Source organism: Camelus bactrianus, chromosome 6 (genome assembly GCF_048773025.1).
Source record: "Camelus bactrianus isolate YW-2024 breed Bactrian camel chromosome 6, ASM4877302v1, whole genome shotgun sequence".
Classification (NCBI taxonomy): domain Eukaryota; kingdom Metazoa; phylum Chordata; class Mammalia; order Artiodactyla; family Camelidae; genus Camelus; species Camelus bactrianus.
Genome location: NC_133544.1, coordinates 34,602,569 through 34,623,414, shown reverse-complemented (window position 1 = coordinate 34,623,414; position 20,846 = coordinate 34,602,569). Strand labels below are relative to the sequence as shown.

The window sequence follows — 20,846 nt, the reverse complement described above, 5'->3', positions numbered from 1 at the left end:
CTTAGCATACTGCCAAGTGCTCAATAAATGGTAATGGCTATTTTCAACATTTAATAAATAATTGACTTATTAGGATTAAGTTGAGGTTCATAGGAGAGCAGATGAGTATTTGAACATTCTCCGTTAAGGTGAAACCTTGTAGAAGAGCAGAGTTGAGTGAAAAAACATCTGGGTTCAAATCCTGTCTGTTACAGCATGGCTGTTTTTAAGCTACTGAACCCTAGTTTCCTCGTCTGTAAAATGGGGATATTTAACCTATTTACAGGTTGTTATGAGAGAACTAGTACAAGATAGTGCTTGACATGTAGTAGGTTTTAGTAAACAATAGCCACTAAAGAAGAAGCTAAGGACAGAACCAGGCTAGCCTTGTTTATCTTCTGCTGGTAGAGAGGAATAGATATTGCTACACAGTAAAGCAGAGGAAGTTGGCTCTGCTGGGACAACTTACGAAAATATTTCCAACTGACTTTATTCTTGGAAGAGTTCCCTAAAGATGTATCATTGTATTGACACCCTTAGTAATCTTCCTTAACCTGCTGTCTTAAATTCTTAATATTGTGCCATGTCTTTTTTTTCTTCCATAACCCTGCATTTATTTGGTACCTTTTGTGCTAGTAATAGATAAGGTGCTGCTAAGGGAGTAAGCAGGCTAAACATGGTAGCTGATTATAGCTAAGAGAAATTCCTATAGCTTATAGTCAGTATTGCTCATGTGGTAGGGTAGAGAGTGAGAAAGCTGTAAGTTGAGACTACTTTTGAACGGCCATGAAAGTGCAGCCTTAGATATACATGCCAGGGAGGAAACACTTGCTTTGGACAGGTATAAGACTTCCTCTTGGACTTCTTAGGAGAGTTCCTTGTACTTGCAGTAATCCAAAAATTTGTATAGCTGTCTTTTATAAAAATACATTTATGTAGTAGACAAATCGCTATGTAATTTTAATTATATGGCATTTTCTAATCTTTCCATGGTAAGCAGAAAAATGTAAAATGAGTTTTATTCAAGCAAAGGCAACAAATGTATAAATTTTCCATCTTTTTTCTCTCCTCCACCTCCTCCTTTTTTGTTAAATAGGATAAGTTCTGAACGTCGAAAAGAGAAATCTAGAGATGCAGCCAGATCTCGACGAAGTAAAGAGTCTGAAGTTTTTTATGAGCTTGCTCATCAGCTGCCACTTCCCCATAATGTGAGCTCGCATCTTGATAAGGCTTCTGTTATGAGGCTTACCATCAGCTATTTGCGTGTGAGGAAACTTCTGGATGCTGGTGAGTTGTTTTACAAGGGCATGATAGGTCTAGAAATTAGAAATCAGAAGTAATTGGAAATTACTTTTAGAAGGTGGTCATACTCTCACTTCTTTTTTAATATATCCTTTTTATTACTTGCTTTTAAAGCTTCAGTCAGGAATTTTAAGACACTGACCTTCCCTCCTTCTTTTTCTCTTGCTCCACTTACCTACCTACCTATATCTATCTTACTTTTAATGACATGACCTTTCTCTTTTCAGTGGTTCGCCTTGCTACATTATTTTAAATAACCATTAAAAGTAGCTGACAAATCTAATTTTAGTCTAATTGTCCTCTGGCCTTGACTGTTATGTGTTAAAAAGACAATGACAGGAGAAAAATGTAAATATACAGAAAAAACATATGCTTCGTGTATTAAAGTATCTGGGGAAAACTTTATAAAAATATCTGAAAATTACTATCATTTAAGTATAGCTTTTTAACTAGTTATTTTTTTCTTCTTTTACCTTTTTATTAGGTGATTTGGATATTGAAGATGAAATGAAGGCACAGATGAACTGCTTTTATTTGAAAGCCTTGGATGGTTTTGTTATGGTTCTCACAGATGATGGTGACATGATTTACATTTCGGATAATGTGAACAAATACATGGGATTAACTCAGGTAAATACCCACATATTAAGAGCCCTTCTGTATGTTTTTATAATTTTATGTTATAGATCGAATTCTTTTAATGTTTTTACAGTTTGAACTAACTGGACACAGTGTGTTTGATTTTACTCATCCGTGTGACCATGAGGAAATGAGAGAAATGCTTACACACAGAAATGGTGAGAAGAAAAGCTTACTGTTTGATTTATTGTGATACGTGGTTCTACATAATCAGATACTGTCATTAATTTTAAAATTTTGCTATTGTACTAACCTAAGGTAAAACCTCATTTTGTGCTTAATAAAATGTTATTCTGTTCTTTGTTAAATTCATGTTACTCTATTTTTTAGAAATTTTATAAAAATACCCAAATTTTTTAAGAGCCCACACAATTCCATAAATAATTGTACAGATTCAAGGATTGATAAAATAAAGTGGAAAAGTAAATAAAAATTAGGACCAAGGAGGTTAGTTTGTAATGTAACTTTAAATAAGGGGAAATCATAATACAAATAATAGGATTTTAGACAGTCATTAAAGCTGAAGTGCCAGTTTGGGTTCAAGCTTCTAAAGGCCCAAGCAAAAGAAAATAAAAAGTTTACCAAATTTTAAAGAGTGTAACTGCTTATTTGACCCCTCAGGTTGTCCACAATAATTTGAGACTATGTTGTTAGATGCAAAGTATTATCTAATAGATGTCCCTGTATTAGCAACAACAAAAAAGACCTGCTAAGAGTTAACCTTTAACTCTTAAGAATGAATTATTCAAAGCAACCAAATGTTCCAAGATTTGGGAGAAAAGTACCTTTTGAATTACAAAAACTTAACAATTAATGAAAGTCTTTTCACATGTGTGCCTTCTTAAGCAGAGTATACTGATCTAATTTGATCTTCCTTTCATGACTCAAAGTGACCACACTGAAAATTTGTCATTGTGCTCTGCAGTTGTTCTTTGCAGTGCTCCCATTTAAGTGTATGTTTTTTTTGCCTCTACATGAAACAACCTCAGGTTTGTAGTTCTTTTTAAATCATTTTTTTATGGCTTTCTTTTTCATCTCATCTCATTTATACTAAGTTAGCCTTTATTGAGAAATTACTCTGTGCCAGGACACATTTTATGTCCTTTAACTCCTTTATTCCTCACAACAACCCTGTGAAGTTACTATTTCTATTTTACTGAGGAAACTGTGTTCCAGACTAATTGAGTGACTTGCCCAAGATTACTTGGTTAGTAAAAGGCAGAGTGTGGGTTAAACTCAGGTAGACTGGCTTGAGTCCATACTCCTCGTTAGTACTTTAAAGCTCTTTTCATGTCTACCAACTCTCACTACATTCTCACCTTGTCAGTAGGAGCCCTCTTCTGTTTTTTAATTTCACGCTGTGTGTTTACTGTGAACTTGGAAAGCAAATGCATACTTCTTAACAATCCTGTGTAAAGGAGTAAATATACTCTGAACAGGGACCTAAGTGGGCTGTCAATGAGTTTAGTATATAACTTTTAGTGTTTAGACTTTGAGGTTTGTATTGGCGGCTCAGTGCTTCCCTTGGGCTAGACTATAAATGCATGGGTATATGGAAGTCTTGTTTTGATTTGGTGATGAGGCTAATGCATTATTCTAAATCAGTATAATCCACTAATTATAGCTTACGTGTTTGTTTTTAACCAAATGTTTTTTTTAAAGCATATGAACATTAAGAAAAATCATTCCTGATGTAGTTAATGAGTTTCTGATATTTTATTGGGAAACAAAAATGCAGATTTTCACTATTAGCAAAGAGGGACTGCTACAGTGCATCACGTGTTAATGATAAACTAAGAACCTGTGATATGTTTACACAGCATAGTCCCATTTCATTTACATTCTAAAAATACGACTTTATTATAAAGTATTTATTTTTATAGGGCTGAAAAATTAGTTGTTTAAAAATTTTTCTTCATTAGGAAAATGCTATTTCTTTTCAGTTACCTTAGTTTTCAAATTTATCTTCATGTCCCAGTTCAAAGACTTTGGGTTTCCAAAGATTAGTCCAGTTCAAGTTTAGATTATGAAGGACTGAAAATACCCCTAAAGAATTTACATGTAGATCTCTACTGCTTCCACAACCACCACCCTGGCAACCCAGCCCCATCTCGACACACACATACACACACACACACCTCCATACCATCACCAAGACCATTATGGTTCTTATGGCATTTTTAAAAAATCCACTTTCAAATGCTTCTAGGAAGGGCAAATTCATTCTTAGGTAAGTAAACCCCAGTAACTTACATCAGCACGAAGATGGCCTCAACTTGCCTATGTTCCATTATTATGAATGTGAACTAGAACTCTTATTCTTTTCTCAAAAGTCCAGCATTTCTAGCTAAGCAAGCCTAAATTTAAGCATATTATCTTGTTTTCCACTTGACACTTTTCTTTCAATATACCAGCCTTAAAATATCTAGATTTTTTAAAGAATTTCTCTTCTCCTTTATTTCCATTAATCTTCAAGTTTTTATAGATTTTACCTCTTCATTTGTCTTTTGTCACCCTTTTTTTCACTTCTACTGCTGCTCAGCCCCTCATTACCATCATTATATTCTAACACATCATATATATTGCTGCTAGATTAATGTTTCTTAAGCTCTTATTATGCTTCCCAACTCAGATTTGTTAGAAGCTGCAATTTGTATATTTAAAGCTGAACTCATCGTGGCACCCATGGCCCTCTATAGTTATAGCTCTAACCATCCCTTCTAACTTTGTCTCATTATCCTTCTGCATGTACTTTATATTGTAGTCAAACTTAGTGTGTACTGTTCCCCAAATTTGTGCTATTTTTTTTACCTCTGCATTTTTCATTCTTTTTCTTCTGCACTGAATACCCTTCTTACTCACCTCTTACTTACTAAGAAGAACTTAGTGTTCTTGTAACTCTTGAGTGCTTACTCTATATTGTATTGTCATTGGCCTCACTACATCTATTAAATTTTTAACTTCTTCAGGACAGGCATTTTGTCTTATTAATTTTTGTACTGCCCGAAGTATCCAGTCCAGGTCCTGAATAATAAATATTTTTGTATTTGTGTTGAATCAGACTGTTCAATGAAGATAAGAAATCAAGTTGCTATTTGCTTAGTCACCTGAGTGTAATCTCATTTTTTTAGTTATATGAGGTCTGGAATGAGAGGAAATAGACTTGAATTTATTTAACTCTAACTTTGCTTTGGAAAGTCATTCAGTATTTTATTTTCCCTAGTAACAAAGTAGAAATAATTTCCTGCTTGCTTTCCAGGAAGATTTAAGGAAAAATCAGATATATAAAAATTTTATTTGCTATTAAAAAGAAATTTTCTATTTTAAGAGTTCTATAAATATATAGAATATTTATCATACATTGAGCTAACACATTTAGCAAAGATTTGGAGGAGTTTACTGAAATTATTTTTTTGGGTGTGTTTTGTACACGGATAGCACAGTTGTAGGGCAAATTCATACCACGTTTATATTTCTTTGTAATATGACCAACTTTACTAGCTTGAATGTGAAATGATTAAGTATTATCCCAAATACAGATTCTCATCCCAACTCAGAGAATCACTGCTGTTGTGAACCTGTTACTGACCTAGAGTGTGTTAAATCCCTTGGATATGTTGCAATGAGCAAAGCAGGTATGAATCACTGTGTTCATGCTGAGACTTCATTGAACAGCACCTAGGTGCTGAGTACTGTGCTACCCTTATTGTAATAAATTTGTGTATTAATTTTGTTTAACTTTATTTCATGCTTTCTTTAGGCCTTGTGAAAAAGGGTAAAGAGCAAAATACACAGCGAAGCTTTTTTCTCAGAATGAAGTGTACCCTAACTAGCCGGGGGAGAACTATGAACATAAAATCCGCAACATGGAAAGTAAGTAAAAATTATTTGTGAATGGTAATACACTTGATTTATAGATAAATTCCTACATCTTGACATTACTAGTACTAAGACAGCATTAGAACTGTGAGGGAAAACTTACTATTCCTTGGCATTTGCAGATTTAACATCAGAAATAGTGTAGTAATTCACCAGTTTGAGGCATGAACTTAAGTTATGTGCACTGTGACACTGCTGGCTTTGCCAACCACTCTGAATCTTGATAGAGATTAATTTTCCATTCATTGTTGTATCATTTCTTTGCTCATTGTTGAAACAGTCATCAGAGCAAGAAATAACCATCAAACAGCTACAGTGACCAGACGAATGAAAAATCAGCCTAGATTTCTATGAAGGAAAAGTTTTTTAAAGAGTAATCTATGTTCCTGAAGAGTAGGTCATGGCTGATGTTGTGGGGAAAACATTTGTTGATTTTCAAAAATATAGTTAATCTAACTAATGACAATAAATTTTATCAATGGTTACTTGCCATGTCTGACTTGACTATCTCTGCATTTTGTTTTTTATTAACATTGTATATCTTTTTAAAACTGCTTTGTTTTCTTCATACACAGGTACTTCACTGCACAGGCCATATTCATGTGTACGATACCAACAGTAACCAATCTCAGTGTGGGTATAAGAAACCACCCATGACGTGCTTGGTGCTGATTTGTGAACCCATTCCTCATCCATCAAATATTGAAATTCCTTTAGATAGCAAGACTTTTCTCAGTCGTCACAGCCTGGATATGAAATTTTCTTACTGTGATGAAAGGTAAATGAAATACAAAATATAACTTGAAATTTTTAATTAGCCCATGGTACTTTTTTTTTGTATTAACAGTGTAAAGACTATGTATGCTTCTTCCCACTTAAGTTGAATACAGTGCATCCTAGAATTTAGTAAGATCAATTTCATAAATTAACTCAGCCGTATTTATTGAACATTTACTATGTACCATGCATACTTACTCTTACCAGGTGCTACCCAGAGATTATTAAGATGAGATCTTTTTCCTTTCGGGGCTCTAATTTATGTAAAGAAAAAACAAATATATTTCAAAGACATACAGTGTATAATTTGAGGAAGGATAAATTACCTTTTGTTATGGACTAGGAAGGAAAGTCTTTGGTTATCTCCTTCCCTGTATATTTTTTCTGAGCAGTTTCATTCTCATTCTACTGCTGTTTCCCAAATTTCTGTTCATAACTATTTCCACTTAATTGCCAATTCGGTATTTTTATCTGGACAGATATTCTTCTGTATTAAAAACTAAATGTTTCTGTAACTGAACTGAACCACTCCTGCCCTAAAACAACATCAAAAACTGCTTTTCCTGTTACAATGCCTATCATGGTCAATACACCACTGTAGACATGTGACTCCAGCAAAAATTGGAGTTTTGCTTTCATTATCTACACTCAGTTGGTCTCTAAATCTTAATAGATTTACCCTCTACATATATCTCTTGATCCATTCCTTCCTTCCACTCTTTCTTTCTGGCCATTGAGTTCTTCAGCGCATTATTACCTTTGGCGTGAACTGTCGCCACAGTCTCCTAACTGCATATCTGCCAAAAGATTTGTGCCCTTTTAATCACATCCAGGTTTCCAAGAAGTGGTCTTCCTAATGTGAAAATCAGATCATGTCATACTTCTGTTGAAAATGCCTCATTCCTTCATCTTCACACACAGAAACCTTTGTTTATTATGTTGCTTAAAAGGCCAGGGGATTACTTTCTATATAAAAATCATCCTCTGGCCAATTTGGGTATTCTTGTCTATACTCCCAGTATATGTCTTTTGATCTCTCAAATTTATGATCTTGGATGAAAATGAATGTAGAAGGATCTCTTGAGATCTGACTACCCCTAAATCTCCTGGATACTTTGTTAAGAGGAAATAATTTTAGGTGATATTATCTCTGTAGCCCCCTTGAACCTTTTTCTTTCAAATGGAGTCTGCTGGGATGTTTGAAAGGTGCAGATTAAATCCTTAGTGAATAAAGAAAGATAGGTACAAGGGTCTGCAGTTCCCAAGAGTTCATGGGTAAAATCCAGATCTTTGAACATGGATGGGAAAAATTATATCTTTATTTTCATTAACTTCTAATAAAGTGAATCTTTAATTATGCATCTAGGTAATAAGCCACAGTAGTATAAACAATCTGTGAGTTTGTCATCAGTACAAATCAGATATTTTTATATCATATTACTTGTCATAGGCATCTGTTAATATTGTGTGCACTTATCACCACTTTGATATTGTGTTTATTAGACTTGCTGCTAGAGCTTGTTATTTAGTGCATGAGTAAAGAATCACATAATTATTAAAAAAAAAGTTTTGTTTATGAAAGTATTAGAAGAGCAGGAGATATTTGTTTATCAAAAGACAATATGGATTTTGAAAAGCTCAAAGAAAAATAGACCTATTCAATAAAATCTAAACTTCTTAGCATGGTAAGCAAAGATATTTATGATCTGGCCCCTGCGCATTTCTCCAGATTAATCAGGAGGAGGGGGGCCCCTCCTGATGTGGCCCCAACACCCTACACCAGAGAGCTTCACATGTTGTATTACTGTCTTATTGCAATGTTTTCCTCAACTCCAAACACAGACTTAGCTTCCAGGATCCTCCTACGTACAGCTCTACTTGTAGAGCTTTCCTTCTTTTTTTTAAGAAACTACTGTTCCTTGTACATAGCCTGTCATAGTCTTTTCTGTGCTTTTGTAATTATTTGCTTGCTTGTTCCTTTTTTACTTTAAGACTGTAACATAGTGGCTGAAGGCATAGGTTCTGTAGCCAGGGACTACCAAATCCTGACTTTGCTGCCTATTTCCAGATGATCTTGGACACACTACTTTTATTTGAGCATCAGTTTCTTCATCTTTAATAACACCTGCTTTGTACAGAGTATAATACATGTATTATCTTCAGCTTGAAGGTTATATGAGAAAACCAATTTTAAGCCCTTAGCTATAAAATAGATAAGAAGCCCCTGCCACACTGGACAAGGAAAAGTGACCGAGCACCAGCTTTGGTATCACGTAATCCTAGACTCAGTCCTGGTACTTAAAGTGTGGCCTGGGTCTTAGAACTTAACTGTTTTAAACCTCATGTTAAATAAGGGTCATGATTCAAAAATCTGTTGTAAGGCTTGAAGGAGTTTGTTGAGTGCCTAGTGCACATAGTGACTGTTTCACCACTGGGGTTAGCTTTAAGAAAAGTGAAGGTAGAAGAGGTAGAGGTATTTTATGGTGTTTACTGCCAGTATTTATGTCAATGTATGATAGAACAGAGATGTCCATTTTTTTTTTTTTTATTTTTTGAACTCAATAATAAAGTGTAGGAGTGGACTGGGGAGAAGGGAAAGTGATGGAGCTAGAATGAGAAAAAGAAAGGGAGTGACATTCCCCTTCTGATTATACAAGGAAATTCGCAAAATGGTTGTGACAGAGGAATAAAGGAAGCCAGTTTAGATATCAACCAAATAATGTTTTGAGTTAGACAAGGAAAATGCTGTTTTCTGGTTAGAGCTCTAGAAAGGAACTTTTCACAGCTATAACCCCCTAAGAACCAAGATACAGAAAAAATTTTGCACAATTTTGAAAAAAATCTAACATACCAAACTTCTTACATCCAAAAATGTCCCACCAATGGCTATTATTTATTGTACTAGTTTCCACTTACAATCATTCATTTATTTGAGCATCTACTATGTTCATGGGACGATAACTAGCACTAAAGTAGAACTGAAGGTTAGTCGTTCCTACCCTCTACCCTCATGACGCTTAGAATGAGTGAATCATACACTGCAAAGTAGCTTTAGATTACAGGTTTCCTAGTCCACTGAAAACACTTTTTGATCAAATTTTCTGGGTCAGTCCTCCCCTTTTTGGTGCAAAAAGCAATGTAATTCTCTGAAGTTAAATTAACTTTACCTTTCTCCCTCAAATATGAATAAAATTGACCTTCTAGGAAAACAATGCTGTTTATATTTTGACATCCTTTCTCCCTTAGTGATAACATGTACCTCAACTCAGATTGGGAAGCACTGATTGACATCTCATTAAATCAGAGCTCCTTAGCATGTATTCAAAACCCTCATTAATCTGATCCTCCTTCCTAGAACTTCTCCAGCCTCATGTCTCCCCATCTGTCCCCACTAACCACATCTGAGTCTTTGTTGCCATTACAATATCAAGCATTTTCTCATCTTTCTTTGCTTGTAGTGTACCTTCTTCCCCAGATAGTTTTGCTTTCTCTGACTCTCTTCTATACTCATCTTGTAAGTCTCCTTTAAGAAGCTGTCCCTCACCCCACCACTCCTTCTTGCAGATAGGGGTTGTTCCTCTAATTCCAGCAAGATTCCCACCACTGCACTTGCCGTGTAATTTCATAAGTAGTGTGGTAAGTGCATCAGAAAATTTACCACATTGAGTTTTGCCTCTGCATTTTCACACCTAGAACAATGTCAGGCACATACAGGAATATAAAGGTTTAAATAAAGAAAAAAAATTAATCCCATGAGAATTTTATTTAAATATACAACCTGTACCAATTAAAATTATTTTTAAAGCATAATTTAAAGAAACAGGACTTTTAAAAACAGTAGTTTCCTTTCTAGTGCTGCCACCTAGCGTAGATGTGTGTAGGGGATATCCCTTAGTAAAGAATTCTGAATTTTGTCTTAGTTTTGTTTTGTTTTTTGTTTGTTTGTTTTTAACAGAAAAAGCTATTTATCTATTTAGTCATTTTGGAATAAACTATGACAGATGTAGCCTTAAGGTGTGACAACACAAAACAGTATTATTACCTTTATACGTTTCTCAGGAGAAGGTATCTTTCTTGTGTGTTTTCTGGACTTAGTTTATTTTTTGGATACAATACATTATATAACGTTTGCTTGTACATCATTTAGTAAGTCTTTTAAATTCTAAAGGTTGTAACTCATGTTTTGCTCCCAGAAAAGAATATTTCTGTTTAGCACAGTGCTAAGAAGACAGCTTTCTCTTTCTGGTGAAATGGGTTCCATTTCAGACTGTGGTTAAAGATAGTAATAAAATCTAGTCTCTGCCATAAAGGAACTGCCAGGGAACCAGAAGGGACAACTGGATTACTTTCTAGTTTATTTTCAGTTTGATATCATTGTTTCATCTGAAATGAATTCCTATAATTTTATTTAATTTCAAAACTAAGTATAAGAGCATCTTCCAAAACTAGCATAAGAAGTATTTATTTAGTTCCCATTTAGTGTAAGATACTCTTTGGTTGTTGATACTAAAATTTTGTAGTAGATGTTGATCCAAAGTGAAGCTTTACCTAGGGAAACTGTTGTATAAAGAATCTGATTTTGTATACACACACACAAAAAGAATCTGATTTTATGGTAAAATACTGTTATGGTTTTAATCTACAATTTAAATGTCACTGACTACCTTTAAAGCTTTTATTTAACTTAGCAGTACTTCATCATATCTATTTATTAATACTCTATCTTGTTACCAAAAGTATGAAAAAGAAGTGTGTACAATAAAATGTGATAAAAAAATAGTTAACGAACTTGAGTGAAAGGGATAAAACAGTTAAATAGCAGGATGAACCCATAGGGCTTAAAGAAATGCATGGCCCTGCATTTACTAACTGTAGAGTTACTAAAGGTGAGATGTAAGTTTATCTAAACAAAGAAAGATGCCCTTTATTTTTAAAAGTTCACTTGTCCATAAGATTAATGCATATCTAGTTACTCTAGAGGAGCAAAATTTTTCTTCATTAGTTAGTTTCTCTCATTTTTCTTCTTACTTACATTTTTTACTTAACAGAATTACTGAATTGATGGGATATGAGCCAGAAGAACTTTTGGGCCGCTCAATTTATGAATATTATCATGCTTTGGACTCTGATCATCTGACCAAAACTCATCACGATAGTAAGTATAATGGAAAAACTCAGAAATATTCTAATTATTTAACTCTTGCAATCGTTACTATTTGGTCATATATCTAACTTTTGGGTTAAAATCAACCAGTCTTCCCAGGCTAAATATTTTAATAGACCTCATCGTAAGTGGATCTGGGTCATTAAATCTATGTTTTATATTTGTTATAACTAATACCAGTTAAAGAATCATTTAATAATATATAAAACTTCCCTGGCATTTTAAAAACAAAGACTGAAAAAAAAGCATCAAATATTACAGCATTTTCAGAGTTCATACCTAAGTATTCAGAACAGCTAGCACAGAAAAGGCACTCAGAAAATAATTATTCAGTGAATCAATGAATTTGATCAACATCATGGTAACAGGTACTCTTGACATAGAGATAATTCTCAATTTTACTCATATGAATGTTATTTGAGGATCCCATGGTAAGTAAAACTTTGGAATTTCTAAACTTGTCTGTTCTAATCCATACGTAAACATGACTTTCCAGTGTGATTGGGGATACCTGAGTGTCGCTGAGTTAGCATGATCAGCCTTGAACTGCAGAGTGGGCCCAAGTCTGCAGTCAGGGACCCCAGTACTCATGATAATGTCATCTTTACTATTTATCTAGTACTTTATCCTGAATCAGTAATTAATAAGACTGCCTAAATTGCTAGAAGACTTCAGTATGATACCAGTTGCAATTCAGATATCCTAGCACAGCTAATTTGAACCATCTTTGGTTCTCTGGAAACTATAGCAGGAGTTTAAGGAAATGATAACACTTCTGCTTTCTGGAGTGTTCTCTGTGGAATAAAGGTTATTCACTTTCTAATCTTTGTGATACTTTCAACATGTAAGTCATTAAAGGAATTTTAGTCACTGCTCTCCCTCATTCCTGGCTTTCATCTTAAAGTGAAAGCTGGCAGAAAAGGAGTTTATTTTGGGGATTAGAAGAATGAGATGGGTACATTTTCAGCTATCCTGGAGCATTTTCTCTGCCTCTCCATTTAAACAGTTACAACTGATTCTGTTAAAATAAATATTTCTCCTTTTTTCTAAAACAGTGATCAATATTCATCATCCATTCAGTCGATTGAAAATTCAAAGTTATTTTCTTTGCATGACTCTTTTTCCTTTTCACTCCTAGTGTTTACTAAAGGACAAGTCACCACAGGACAGTACAGGATGCTTGCCAAAAGAGGTGGATACGTCTGGGTTGAAACTCAAGCAACTGTCATATATAACACTAAGAACTCTCAACCACAGTGCATTGTATGTGTAAATTACGTTGTGAGGTAAGCTTGGAAAGTAAATATTCGTGGGGAGCAAGTAGTAACTCTTTGGATACTTTTTTCTTTTATAGGAAAAGAAGATTATAAACTAACTGAATTTTATTTTACTTTCAATTTTCTACCTATTTATTAAGTACTCTAACCTGAGTTTTTAGGCCAGCTATTCTACAGAGATTCCACTAACTACTATCAGTAGCTATTTATCGCCATCCTTTTTACTCCTATTTTAAAAAAGACCTTGGGGGGAAAAAAATCAGATCTCCTGTGGATTACTTCGTTACTAGTCATACGGCTATCAGCATAGACAATCTCAAGGCAGCTATGTTATTTTTATAAATAGAAAAATACTGGCCTTGGAATAGTTAGATTTGTGTCATAGCTCTGTCCTTCATTAGCTCCGTGGTTTAGGGAAGTCTCCTCATTTCTCTGAATTGCATCCATTTAGGAGAGATGATAATACTTACCTCAAAAGGTTAAAATGAGGATTAAGTGAAATTCTATGTGAAATTACTGTCAAAGGCTATATGACATAGCACATGGCTTTTATATATTCACAAACTCTTAGTTTATTGGCTTACTAATATTATGGATATCATAAACTAATCTTTCATTTAATCTATTTCAGTAAGTAACTGCCCCCTTCTAGTCCATCTTCCACATTACCAGCAGGTTGAGTTTTCTTGCATGGGTATCTGATCATCTCATTTTCCTGATAATTGTTTTAAAGATCCCTTTATTACCCACTGCATACTTGCATAGCATCATTTCTTGTCATTATTTTTTAAATTTCCGTGCTTTCATTGATTTAGCTCTCTTTCTGAAATATGTGGCCATCTCTCTTAGGAAGACTTTAGTCATTTGTTTTTATTTTTGCCACTTCTGTCATCATCCTTTAATGTTTTGAAATTAGGCCAACGAGTTCTTTTGTGACTTTCCCATTATATAAGAATCACCCACTTGGAATGTCCTTCTTTTCCACTTTCCCAGTCTGTCTAATAAATCCTACCTAAGTCCAGGTCTCAGCTTGTTGGCTTCTCTGTGACGCAGACCTTCTTCATTTTAGCAGTTATCACTTTGTATTTTAATTATTTGCACACCTACTTTTTCATTGGATTTTAAACTTTCTGAGGGCAAGGGCTAGATATTTTAAACTTTGTATCCTCAGTTCATTTCACATAGTAAACAAGTAATATTTGTTGATTAAAGGAAAAATAAAATTAAGCCAAGCATGAAGATGGAATTGTTCATCATCTCTCTTCAGCCCTATCCTGCAGGTGGTATCACCAGATCATTTGTTTTTACCACCACGGAAAATACAGTGCCCCTCTTAGAGAGACCATGGTCATTTATTTATCTTTCTTTATATTCTAGGACTGTCCTTAGATCATGCTTTATATATTAGTGTCAAAAAGTTCTTCTGTGCCAGTTTCACTACATGTGGGCACAAAAATTGTGAAGATCTGTTTATTGTCCTACATGTCCTTAACTATTACATTTCTTTGTTACCACTTATCTTCCCAAAGGGATAGCTGAAGTTTCTTAATTGAAATTAGCCAAATATTTGAATTATCTTGTATTGTGAATTTTAATAAGTCTTTACTTCATATTGATATTTTAAACCCTGAATGTGACCAGGTATGCATGAGAGATGTTTTAAGGCATCTTAAAATGTTCCTTTTCATAAAGCAGAATTTTTAATTTTTTTTTTTTGAGAGACAAGGTCATTTCAAAGTCCTTCTCCTCTCCCATTGTGTCAAGTGCTCATTTAAGAATTACTAATCTCTCTTTTTTGACAGTGGTATTATTCAGCACGACTTGATTTTCTCCCTTCAACAAACAGAATGTGTCCTCAAACCAGTTGAATCGTCAGATATGAAAATGACTCAGCTATTCACCAAAGTTGAAACAGAAGATACAAGTAGCCTCTTTGATAAACTTAAGAAGGAACCTGATGCTTTAACTTTACTGGCCCCAGCTGCTGGAGACACAATCATATCTTTAGATTTTGGCAGCAATGGTAAGTCTTCAGTTATTTTGTTAATTGCCTAAACAATGTATGTTAATTGCCTAGACTTTACTCTGACATTTTGTTGGTAATCATTTGGACATTGTGGCCTTTGCCCCTATAATTTCTCAACATTCCTGCTTTTGTCACGTTGTTGGGAATTGTGCTTCAAAGTGTCCTTAAGGTATTTCTTCTTCCCACTTTTAATTTTTTTCTCAGCTACTCTGCTATTTCTATATCCTACTCTCATAGTGTCTTCACAATCTAGCAGTTATGTTGCAATAGGCATCATTGCATTAAAGGATAAATAAGCAGTCATATCACAATATCAAACATTGAAAAAGAAAACTAATTTCAAGGTAGTTTAAATGTAAATGAATAAAAGGAACTGCAGGGGGTTTTATGCTATATAGATTAACAGGAGTTGTCAATAGTGCATTGGAAAGATAACTCAGACTTAAGTTATACCATAATACCTGTAGACTTTCAGAGTAAGTAAAATTTCATAACATTTTTGTTTGAGTGAACTAGACAAACGTTTTGTGAAAGGGGACATAAAATCTAGATAGTCTCTAAATTGACTAGATTTTTTTTCCCTACAGACACAGAAGCTGATGACCAACAACTTGAGGAAGTTCCCTTGTATAATGATGTAATGCTCCCCTCATCCAATGAGAAATTACAGAATATGAATTTGGCGATGTCTCCATTACCTTCCTCTGAAACTCCAAAGCCTCTCAGAAGTAGTGCTGACCCTGCACTCAATCAGGAAGTTGCATTAAAGTTAGAACCAAATCCAGAGTCACTGGAACTTTCTTTTACCATGCCCCAGATTCAAGATCAGCCAGCTAGTCCTTCTGATGGAAGCACCAGACAAAGTTCACCTGAGGTAGGTGTCATGATATAATAAGAAAAGGATAACTTACAGATTTTAACATTTAGGGATGTATTTATAAATTTGATGCATACTTTAATTTGACCTACATGTCATAGCTTTTTGTGTGAATTTTAGCACTTTTAAAATCACTACAAAAGCTATGGCTAACAGACCTCAGTGCATGTTTTAGGGTCAAAGATAGTCAGGAACATGGGAAGGAGTGATCTTAACATAAGGTGAAAGGTAAAACTTATGTTACTCCTCTATATGTTCATATCAGTAGACCAAAAAAGTCTTGAACTTAAGAGATCCACAGAGAACAAGTACTGTGTGCCTATGATTGCTCCAAGTACCTTCATACTACCCTTTGAGTTAGAGAACTGTCCAGTAGCAAAGCTTAAAAGGGAAAGGACCCTAAGCTCTTTGTCCAATTTAGTCCGTTTTCCATCACTTGTTTGAAATCCTGTCACATGAAAATACTGAGTCTCACACAGAGTAATACTTAGTAATGTTTTAATTCAAGTTCTGTCTTGATATTAGTTTTCCTGTAAACAAAATAAAATAAAAATATCTTTAAGGGCTAGGTTGGGCCAGGACTAAAGTTACCACATAGAGCTCTATTTCTAAATCTAGAATGATTTTATTTCAGAGCTTTCTGTGTCTACAAACATGCTCATGAGTAGAGCAGCTCAGATTTGAATATTATGGCTTTATAAATGAGACTCAAATAGGCATTAATAGGTGGTACATAATTTTACATTAAATATCTGTTGATTCAGACTGGTAAGCTAAAAGTAGATCTGACTCTTCCTTGCCTTCTGGAGAATATATCCTATTCTCTGGTTGCTCAGTTTGCCTAGCTCAAAAATGTTCAATTCGTTTTGTTTTTATTCCAACAAAAGTAAACCTAATAAAAATGTTAAGATGAGGGCAGCAAAAATTTATGCTTAGAATGCATAGCTATAATTTTTTGGTTAGAATTCTTGCTGAAAACTAAAATAGTACTGCATTCATTAAGGTAAATACAAGTAAAGAACTTAAGCTCCCACCCCTCCCCTCCCCCTCACTTCCCCTTACAGTAGCTGGGAGACTTTTAGGTAGATCACCGCAGCCGTGTGGCCTCTCAGTACACAGCTAGATTCCAGTGATAGATCATTGGCCAACTAGTCACCATATGAGAGAATTGTTAGATGAGTTTCATTCTTTGGAATAAGTACTTTAGAATAAAAGTAGATAAATGCATCTTTTAATTTTATAAGGGATGTTATATCATGCATGGATATACTAGCAAAATTAGTTACAAGCTCAAAAAATTAATTTCTCACTAGTTAGATAAAATTTGATAGAAGAGATGGACTTTTTTGTATTCTATGAGATCAAGCTTGCAAATTCTAACAACTAGCAAAACATTTATGCACGCTTCTTCAGGGGAAAGTAAGTATATTAATTCCTTTTACAGCCTAACAGTCCCAGTGAATATTGTTTTGATGTGGATAGCGATATGGTCAATGAATTCAAGTTGGAATTGGTAGAGAAACTTTTTGCTGAAGACACAGAAGCAAAGAATCCATTTTCCACTCAGGTATATGAACTTGTTTATTATATATTTTTTCTATTAAATTTTATTTTTAGTCTTAAGTGGCTTTGGGCTTAACTTGTTTTTCTTTTATAAGGCGTGGTCATTGTAAAAATTCATGTGTTTGTTACTTTAAAGGACACTGATTTAGACTTGGAGATGTTAGCTCCTTATATCCCAATGGATGATGACTTCCAGTTACGTTCCTTCGATCAGTTGTCACCATTGGAAAGCAGTTCTACAAGCCCTCAAAGTGCGAGCACAGTTACAGTATTCCAGCAGACTCAAATGCAAGAACCTCCTGTTACCACCACTACCACTGCCACCACTGATGAATTAAAAACAGTGACAAAAGATGGTATGGAAGACATTAAAATATTGATTGCATTTCCATCTCCTCCCCACGTACCTAAAGAAACTGCTTGTGCCACAACATCAACATATAGTGATACTGGAAGTCGGACATCCTCACCAAACAGAGCAGGAAAAGGAGTCATAGAACAGACAGAAAAATCTCATCCACGAAGCCCTAATGTGTTATCTGTCGCTTTGAGTCAAAGGTATTTATATGTAACATTAAAGTTATAGTTCGTTTATTATTTTTGAGGAAATGTATATAATGGTAAATTATTTCTAAACATAGCAAACTTTTGGTATATGCTTTAAGGAACATAAAATTGACATACAAATTCTGAATGTAAAACGAGCAGTCAAAAAACTTTCTAAATTAGCTCGTGTATTATTTTATAATCATGTCACTTATCTAAATCTAGGAGGATCTTCTAATACCTCTAAAAATAAAATCCAGCCAATAAATTCTGTACATGTATGAAAACTGGCCTAGTTTCTTTTGATTGCTTAAGTCAGACTACTTAACTATCCTCACTGCCTCCATCTCTTGGAGCTCTTTTTAAGCTTTCCAGAGAAAAAAGCCTTTTCAACTTAAAGGTATTTCCAATTCCCCATTCCAAATTCAGCTTGATAATCTTCAGTCCTCGGTATTCAATATAGATATTTGCAAGCCTTAAAATTTTTTTTATGTATAGTCATAGCATTAGATATATTATAGGTTAAGTAGGTTTTTAAAAGCTACAGCAGGAATCTAAGCGTCGTTTACAACATTGCTTCTATGGAGCTCATTCAAGCAAACATGTCCACCACCCAAATTTTAAGTTATAATTTTTATGTATAATTTCTAATAAGATTTCACATATTTTAAATTTTAGGCTGTTGTCAGAGGAAACAAGTTGTAGCTAGTCAGTGGGGCAGTGTGTGGAGGAGAGAAATGCTTTTTTAGGAGACACCTTTTCCCAGAACTAGGAAAAGATCTTGGGGCTTTCAGTTAATGAAGAAGTACTTAACATTACATTTTTACCATGTCACCAACTGACATTACAGCACCTCTGGGCGGTGACAGTGCCCTGACATTTTTATGTTACTAATATTTAACTCAGTATCTAACACATAGTACTTCCTTCAATAAATGGTTATTGGATGGAGAGATGAATGAATATAGCAACAGAATCAGCAATGACCTGTAATTGACAGTTACAGCTACAGAGAACCATGGGATATTCAGTTTTCTATATAACTATGTACTTGTCAAAACCAAAGTCCAGCAAACATCTAGTCACTTTAGCAATTTTTTTTTTTTACATTAGTTCCAATATGGTGTGCACTAAACACTTTAAGAAATGAATGTACCTTTCAGAACTATATGGAGGCTTTTTCTTCACCACCTCTCTAGGTAATTTTCAGGATCAAAATGGTGTGTTAAACTAGACAACTTACAACTTTAGAGCAAAGATTAAAAATAAACCGTTAAAAGTACTACTACTTTTGATATTTACAGAATAGACTGAGTTATACTTAATAAGGAAAATATATTTATATAAAAATTTAAAAACCTGCCTGTCTGTATATTGAAGGTTTTATAGAATTTTTTAAAAATATAAAACAAGACTGCATGTAGAAGAGCTGTTAGAGTAACACATCACTTACCCATATGGCATTCTCAACTAGATGGAACACAGCAAGGAGCTATTGTGATTATGCTGGGGTGGAGGAGGGGGCTGAGGCAGCTCTTGAAAAGGCAAAATAGTATAACAGAATTGATGTACTTGATGCATAAAATAATAGTTTGCTATTTAATATTAATTTTAGATACAGGTAGTTCAGATTTGATGACCAGATCAATACTGAGGGCAAAATGGCTTAGTGGGAAGATCACTGGGAAGGAGGGTGGATATCAGGAGACCTACAATGTACTTCCATATCTGCAGCTAATTAACAACAGAGCACATTATCTAACAGACCTCAGGTTTCTCATTTATAAACTATGTATTATATACCTGTATTGTCTTGGGGATTAAAGCGAACCTAAAATTAGAACTAATAAACATGCAATGTTTTATAAACTGAAAGCATTACACAAATGTGAAATTAATCTTGTATTACAATAGTCCCAAGAATATCTGTGTATTAGGTGGAATGAAAGGCCAGTATTTAATTCTTTGATGTCAATTTAGTTCTATTCAGTTCTATTTCATAAGTAAGGAAATGCATATCTTAGGAAATTTTGTTTTGAAAAATGAGCTTTGGCTTTTAAGGTAATAATCCAGTAATCAGGAAAGTTCTTATGTAACATTATATTCCTAATGTTGGAAAACAGGCATTCTATATTTTGTTTTTAAAAAGCTAATTGGATTTTTTTAAATAAATAAAACAACCATATTTTTATTTAAAATTTTTTTTTTCAGAACTACCACTCCTGAGGAAGAACTAAATCCAAAGATACTAGCTTTGCAGAATGCTCAGAGAAAGCGAAAAATAGAACATGATGGTTCACTTTTTCAAGCAGTAGGAATTGTAAGTGTGACAGTATGTTTGCTTTTCTATTCTAGTTGATGTCCTATTTCTGAGTTAGATATGTAGGTGACTTCTTGTATCTTCCAAATACTCAGGGTACATTTTCAGAAGTTACACGTTTTTTTTTTCATTTTGTATACACTCTTTCTTAGAAATACAATCATTTAATGAATACAGTCTCAGCGTAAAAATTCCAAGCACTAGAGATGTATTTTGAGTAAGTGAAGTTCTCCCCTTGTTCCACCTCCAGTATCACCAAGTCATTCTCTTCCCTTTAGGTTACTTTCCCTTCTTACCCCCAAAACAGTCAATGCTGGTGTGATCCATACTGATACTTTGAGACCAAATCAACTGGAAAGCATTTACACATACAGTTGCCATAGTGAGTGGCAAATGACTTCATCATGGTAGTACTAAGAAAAAAAAATTTAAAATAATTTAGGGCAGTGCTTAAAAATCTTGCCTATGTATTGTTATTAAACTTACACTGATTTCAA

At 34.2% G+C, this 20,846-nt stretch overlaps 1 protein-coding gene across 3 annotated transcripts in view; it reads left to right on the top strand.

Annotated features, from left to right (window-relative positions):
* HIF1A (hypoxia inducible factor 1 subunit alpha) overlaps positions 1 to 20,846 on the top strand; it is a 39,663-nt gene that overhangs the window by 16,816 nt on the left and 2,001 nt on the right. For 2 of the 3 annotated variants that reach the window (XM_045522079.2, XM_045522080.2), the window contains 13 exons: positions 1,076 to 1,266; positions 1,766 to 1,911; positions 1,994 to 2,078; positions 5,460 to 5,555; positions 5,681 to 5,793; positions 6,375 to 6,577; positions 11,625 to 11,731; positions 12,879 to 13,026; positions 14,820 to 15,040; positions 15,631 to 15,917; positions 17,365 to 17,487; positions 17,620 to 18,041; positions 20,241 to 20,349. In XM_045522079.2, coding sequence (XP_045378035.2) covers positions 1,076 to 1,266; positions 1,766 to 1,911; positions 1,994 to 2,078; positions 5,460 to 5,555; positions 5,681 to 5,793; positions 6,375 to 6,577; positions 11,625 to 11,731; positions 12,879 to 13,026; positions 14,820 to 15,040; positions 15,631 to 15,917; positions 17,365 to 17,487; positions 17,620 to 18,041; positions 20,241 to 20,349 — 2,251 coding nt within the window. The remainder of the gene's footprint in view (positions 1 to 1,075; positions 1,267 to 1,765; positions 1,912 to 1,993; positions 2,079 to 5,459; positions 5,556 to 5,680; positions 5,794 to 6,374; positions 6,578 to 11,624; positions 11,732 to 12,878; positions 13,027 to 14,819; positions 15,041 to 15,630; positions 15,918 to 17,364; positions 17,488 to 17,619; positions 18,042 to 20,240; positions 20,350 to 20,846) is intronic. The other variant, XM_010962237.3, reaches the window with a different exon arrangement.